This window comes from Natrix helvetica (genome assembly GCF_964273705.1).
Source record: "Natrix helvetica genome assembly, chromosome: 1".
In the NCBI taxonomy this organism is placed as follows: domain Eukaryota; kingdom Metazoa; phylum Chordata; class Lepidosauria; order Squamata; family Natricidae; genus Natrix; species Natrix helvetica.
This window is the reverse complement of record NC_138548.1, coordinates 300,959,716-300,966,074: the sequence shown is the minus strand read 5'-3', so window position 1 is coordinate 300,966,074 and position 6,359 is coordinate 300,959,716. Positions and strand designations below refer to the sequence as shown.

The window sequence follows — 6,359 nt, the reverse complement described above, 5'->3', positions numbered from 1 at the left end:
GGCAACAAAGTGGTACACGGTCTGAGGGCCAAAAAGCATCAGGAGAGATTGCAGACACTGAGTATGTAGAACCTGGAGGACAGAATGAAAGGGGGTGGGGGACATAATTGAAATCTTTAAATATATTAAGGGTGTGAATAAAGTTCTAGAAGGCAGTATTTTCAATATTAAGTAAAAACTAGAAACATAAGAGCATAACATTCAAATTTACACAAGGTAATTTCAAAAGTAAGGTTACAAAGTATCACTTCACAGAAAAGAGTAGAACCAGCTTCCAGTGGAGGTAGAGATCAAACCTCAATAACTGAGTTTAAACATGCTTGGGATAAACATATGTCCATCATCTGACAAAAATTAAAAACAAGATACAAGATAACAAGATTAACAAGATACCATCAAAGGACAGACTTGATGGACTATTACAGTAGGTATTTTTCTGTCAGTTTTTTGTTTCTGTTTAACTAAAGAGGCTTGAGATTTGTAAAATGGGGCATAAACATATATTTTTATGTTAGGAGACAAACTCTTGCCAGTGTCATTCCAGGAAATTCCTCACTTGAATTGCTGACAAGTTTCTCTTTGAAAGGTATCTTTGATGTGCCACTAATCAATAGGAACTTAATTGAGGAACACCAGAAAAAATTGATATTCTAATCAAACTGAGAAATCCTAGAGAAGGGAGGCAAAAGAGGATCAGTTTAAAGTCATCAATTTGCATTATGAATGTGACTTTAATACCTGTGAAGATGCAAGAGCAAACTAGAGAGATTGAGCTGCAACCATCTTGAAAACCGTGCTATGATGATTAAAAAAACAAAAACATCAGCAGCATGTTATTTGTCAGAAAATCTCAGATAATTTTTTTTGGTCTGAATTATTTCCATAATAGATTTTCAGAATGATAGTATATAATGTAGCTTGATTTTAATGAGGCATTTGATGGAATACCTTATAGTATTCTGATTTGCAGGCAAATGAACATGGATGGAATTGCATGTATAAACTGAATCCATACCTTGAACACTCAGTTTGGAATGCAAATTCTTGAGCACTTTAATAATAGAAATGATTGTGAGACACATAACACAGAAGAATAGTTACTAAGATTAAATTGTTCTAAAAACGTATTTTGAAAGTGTTAACTCTTGTAGACACAATGAAAATTCGACACTGCATATACATATTACATTCCTTTTTATTAATATAAAATACTTTTGGGTGAAAGATGGTACATGGAAAAGTTGTTACCCAATTACTAATCAAGGTAATTCTCTTTGCTAAAGAAAGTCAGGCTGGTTATTTAGCATTTTTAGCATTATTAGCCCGCATTTTTTTCAGTCCTTTCTTGTTGTGCTTCTTTGAAAAGCGCATATTCCTCAGGAATTTGGGATCCATCTAAAAAGGAAGACAAGGGTTGAGAAGACACAAGTAATATAATTTGCTTTTTGATTCACATATTATTTGGAAGTCTACTGGAGCTCAAGACAGCGAAGTAGACAATTTAATGTATTTAATGTTATATTTTATCCAATTGTAAGCCACCCCGAGTCATGTGACAGTCTTTCATAAATCCACTCAGACTGCCCCCTATCCACTCTTCTGCCTTTTCTTGTTCTTTCAAATGGCCTTGTATGAGGGATGTTAGAAGCCTTGAATTATTTTTAAAACCAATGAAGGTGGGATACAAATAAAATAATAATCATGGAACACTGTCTGACCACACAATCAATGTTGGAGATTTACCAAATGCACTGATTTGTGAACAGAATAGCCTGGAAAACTCTGGAATATTCCGTTTCCCCTCCAAATCGTGGCAACTCATACCAACCTTGCCATTCCAAAGATGGTTTCCAAAAATAAATCCTTTTAACTATAAACAATTCAAGGTGTCCCAGATATGGTGTTTAGATGAAATAGGTCCATAAGGAAACAGGGTCACTCAGAGAATGGTAGCTGTATGCAATATTGGGCACATACAAAATAAAATCTAAATTTCTCTGATATTTGTTATTGTTATTAGATATTTGTTCTTCTTTCAGATTGGGGGTTTATAATATTGATGTGTGATACTGAAGTGGGATTGCTACAGTGCTTTACGTCATGGTCTGTGACCATGCACTGCCATTCAGTGTTGCCAGGCCCCTACACACAGACACAATGAACCATCTGTCAATGTCAGCAGCTGCAAATGAGTTGACAAAAAGGCACTTACCCCTTTCACAGATTCGTATCTATGTGACCTGGGCTTCTTAATGCCATTTCTGTGCCATTTGCGAGCTGTTCAGAGATAATATTCAGAAATGTAAGATAACAAATTAATATTCTACATTTATATTTCTCTATTAGTTTTATCTGCTTCTTTAAAAAATAGCAAAATATCTATTTCAAGTTGCATTTTCTAGGTTTGAAAATTCCACAAAGTAGTGTAACAGATTGGCTAAGAACCTAGAATCTAACATAAGGACAATCCCCGATTTTGGATTGTGCTTCAGATAAACCTGTTACCAACATTCACTGCAATATCATAGATAAGAAGCTGTTTCTCTGCAGCAATCACATTCTTGGGCAATCAAAGCCAATGAAAATGGGAAGACAACTGATAAATGAAACAGATGCTATTTTGAGTACAAACCTGATGATTCTCTGCTTATTTTCTCTTTTGATATGTAGGACTGCCAAAATATATTCATAACTTCTCTCCTCATGAAAATTACTTAATTGCTTTCTAAGGGTGTCTTCTTTGCATGTGATTGAAAACCCAATATTTCATAACACGTAGGCATTATAAATCTATCATTAGTCCCAATAAGATTTCAATCTTGTTATGTTGACTGTAATTCAATAAGTCATATAACCTTTTTCCAATCATAAGTGATATCCTTCCATCAATCTTAAATTCAGCATGCAATTTAATGTCTCAAACCAATTTGCCAAGCATGCAATTGTTATCCATTTGTGTTTCACACAACTTTATTCCAAATATATTTTTACTAAAAAAATAGAAACATTTGTGGGACACCATACAAATAGTATACTTAAGGATAATTCTGTATGAAAATTACACAGGAATCAGGGAATGCAAAACTGACCATTATCAAGAAGCTAGGAAAGGATTACATTTCAGTATTTATGTTCAATGCTTACGTGATAAGCATACAGTTGCCCCTTTAAAGCTAAATTTTAGCCTTCTCAATGACTAGAATTGGGATTGCCCGCTTTTGGGCAGAGATGTCTACTAACACTAAGCAGAATGGGGAAGAAATTGAGTACTAGTTTTTGCCTCGTCTAATAATCTAGTAAGGCAAACCCCCTCCAACGAAACAAACCCAAATCAAGACTATTCATACTTCAATTTATATTACAATGTAAGCTATATAACAGATGTTAATAAAAAGTTACTGAATACTGATTTAAGCTATTATACCAATATTAATCCTTTCAAATACAGGCAAATGGTAACATTACAGTTATTTTCATTCCTCATTCCCATTGAAACCTACATTGATTTTGGGAGGGAAATAGAATTAGAATTAATACAGTGGAGGAGGCAGAAGCCTTCATTAAAAAACATATTTCTCTCCTAGAGGACAAAAATAGGGGAGGTGGTGAAAAAGGTAGTAATGTACAAGATATGAAGGAGGGGGGGGGGGCTGTGGCTCCATCTGGGGACAGGGAGGAGGGAGCAATATCGAAAAGGCTTAGGTCAAAAAAATAAATGTATTTGAAACACTATAATAATTGTTGATATACTAGAAAGTGACAAAGAAAGAGATGATTGAACACATGGTTTGATATAATGTAGAACAAGACTCTGTTTATGCTTATCTTTTATACGGTGTTTTAACATTGTAAAAATTGTGAGATTTGGAGGGATTTCTACCACTAGCACGGGAGCTGCCAAAATTTTCTATGTACCCTTTTACCCTTTCCCATAAATGCTTAAAAACCAATAAAATTCTTAAAAAAAAACAAGAAACCTACATTGATTGTGTGTAGTATGGTTCTTGGACTTGGCCATGCTAAACCTGCTGAAAGAAGCAAAGACAGGAAGCATTAAACTTAAACATAGAAAAGGGCACAAACCCCCAAGTATTTTACATTCTTTACACTCACATATGAACTAATGTTCACTTGCTGATTCAGGTCAGGGCCCATGACTCAAGCCCACCTTCCACTATATACAGCACGAGTCAGAAAGATGGCTTGAAAAAAAAATATCTGTAGATCCCTCACATCCCAGATATAAACTGTTTCAACTCCTCCCCTCAGGATGCCACTACAGGGCATTGCATGCCAAAACAACTATACACAATGACAGTCCTCCCAACCCCATATGCCATCACTCTGCTGCACACCTAATTCCCATAGAACTGTCTTATGTCTAAGGATATTTATACCGATGTAGTATGGGGTATCTTATGATTATGTTACTTTGTTGTCTTCATGTACACTGAGAGCTTATGCACCGGAGACAAATTCCTTGTGTGTGCCCAATCACACTTGGCCAATAAAGAATATTGTAGATTGTATAGTATTCAATTCGACACTTCCTATCCAAGCAACTAGACGGCAAGGCAACAGATAACAAAAGTCAACTACTAAAAAAAAGCAAAACTCAATTCAATAACCGACCACACACTACCATGTGTGTAGTAGACGCAAAACATACTGAATTCCCCGTTCCAGAAAAATGCCCAATGCCCACCAAGCAGCACAGCCTTCCGAGAGACAAAGACGTTAAGTAACCTCCAGAAAGCCTCATTTCATTGTCTTTTACACCAGCTGATCCTCGGGACTTAATCGCCCCCCCCTCCCTTCGTCTCTTTTCTTTCATCCTACTCCATTCCGGTGAACCATCCTTCTCACCTAAGCTCATCTATTTCCCACCACCACCACCTCCAACCCCCAGCAGGAGGGAAAAATATAAATAAAAACCGTCTAGTAAGACAACCGTCTTTTCCCCTCCCGGGAATTCGCCTCACTACCGTTTTCCTCGAGGCCGATGATCGAGGATTTCGGGAGGTACAATTCAACTTACGCGTCCGCCGAAGTTCAAGCCAAAACCGGAAAGGAAGTAATAGTCGCAAAGCATTCCGGGATATCAAGCCATCGAGACCGGTAAAAAATACAGCTGAACGGACACACGAAAGGACAAAAGGTAGTGTAATGTGTCCGGCTGGAAACAGGAGTCGTAGTGAAAAGGGTTCCGGATCCGAAAATGACTTTTCCGACTTTAAAAAACAAAATCTTAAATTTAAGCTCTGTCGGATAATTAAATAAAAGTTCTAGAGATGAGCGTATTCTGCTTTTTTCAAAACGTTGGCGGCTCTACAGGTTTGTCTTGTCACTTTATTAAATGGGTCACTGGATAACATATCGTGAGATGCATCATTCGTATCCTGTGTATTATGGTATTGGATTGAAGAAAAAGTGTATAAAAATGGATATTTCTCTTTAGTCAGAAAACTAACAGTGGATTTCTCAATTGATTACATGATTGAGTTTCAAAAATGTATCCTATCGTCTATCCTTCGCTTCTCTCTTCGTTTTCCTTCTCCTTTTTGTAGAAATAGAGTACTCAAGAACAATCTTACCATCAGAACGGTATACTTCACCAGATAAATACAAAAGCTCCTTTTTTCCAATTACATTTTTTGGGGAGATAAGTTTTAAGTAATGCATAAAAGTTGGGATATATACCAAGAACGGGGCGCTTAATCTCTATTGCTAGTGCGGGAAAAGAGAATTATTCTTTAAAAAGTCTGCCAACTGAAAGTATTGAAAGAAAGAAAAACTGGTTTGTTGTAATTTAAAAAAAAACCAGAGCAATGTTGAAATAAACCAGTTCTGCTTTTGAAAATGGATAAAATTGCTAAAACAAGCAGATCCAGATCCAGTAACAAATTGTGTAAAACATTGAAAATGCCTTGCTTTAACACTGAAATTCTCCCAAAACCTAAATTCATGTTTCACTCACTGGGACACTATTTAATAAGTCAAGGGAGGGAGGAAATTTTATACCAAGGTGCACACACGTTGTACTCCTTCTCAATGTTCTGTTTTATTATATTAATAATTTTGAAATACTTCAATACTCCTTAAATACTAAATAAGAAAAATACATTTTAAGGGGGAGAAAAACAGCTGCAAATTAAAGAAATATTTGTCCAAATTCCATTTTTTTTCATAAACCATGTGGGTACAAATCTTACATTTTTTTTCTGAGAAGGTAATAACTATTTGTGTATCCCAATCAGTTATCACTTGGGAAATTTCCAGAGAGCAGTTTTGACTCTTGTAATTAAGCCAAGTGAAGTTACAAATTTTGAGTTACTTGTGCTTCATTAAGTAGTAGTAGT

At 35.8% G+C, this 6,359-nt stretch overlaps 1 protein-coding gene across 3 annotated transcripts; it reads right to left on the bottom strand.

Moving 5' to 3' along the window:
* Window positions 1-1,177: 1,177 nt before the first annotated feature.
* Window positions 1,178-5,138, bottom strand: RPL29 (ribosomal protein L29). Of its 3 annotated transcripts, none has more exons than XM_081937227.1 (4): window positions 5,039-5,138; window positions 3,982-4,028; window positions 2,213-2,277; window positions 1,178-1,395 (listed from the first exon to the last, which is right to left on the bottom strand). In XM_081937227.1, the coding sequence occupies exons 2-4, from the start codon at window positions 4,016-4,018 to the stop codon at window positions 1,297-1,299; spliced, it is 201 nt and encodes a 66-aa protein (XP_081793353.1). In that variant the 5' UTR covers window positions 4,019-4,028; window positions 5,039-5,138; the 3' UTR covers window positions 1,178-1,296. The 3 variants fall into 3 exon arrangements, with proteins under 3 accessions (XP_081793353.1, XP_081793354.1, XP_081793355.1); XM_081937228.1 differs by having other exon boundaries at window positions 3,982-4,025; window positions 5,039-5,079; XM_081937229.1 differs by lacking the exon at window positions 5,039-5,138 and adding an exon at window positions 4,986-5,004.
* Between the last annotated feature and the right edge of the window lie 1,221 nt (window positions 5,139-6,359).

Excerpts from the sequence above, each read along its gene's own strand:
- RPL29 (XM_081937227.1), bottom strand. The coding sequence starts at position 4,018 with ATGGCCAAGTCCAAGAACCATACTACACACAATCAAT. Across the intron at positions 2,278-3,981 it reads CCATACTACACACAATCAAT|CTCGCAAATGGCACAGAAAT; the intron begins GTAGGTTTCTTG and ends ATCTCTGAACAG. Across the intron at positions 1,396-2,212 it reads GATACGAATCTGTGAAAGGG|ATGGATCCCAAATTCCTGAG; the intron begins GTAAGTGCCTTT and ends CTTCCTTTTTAG.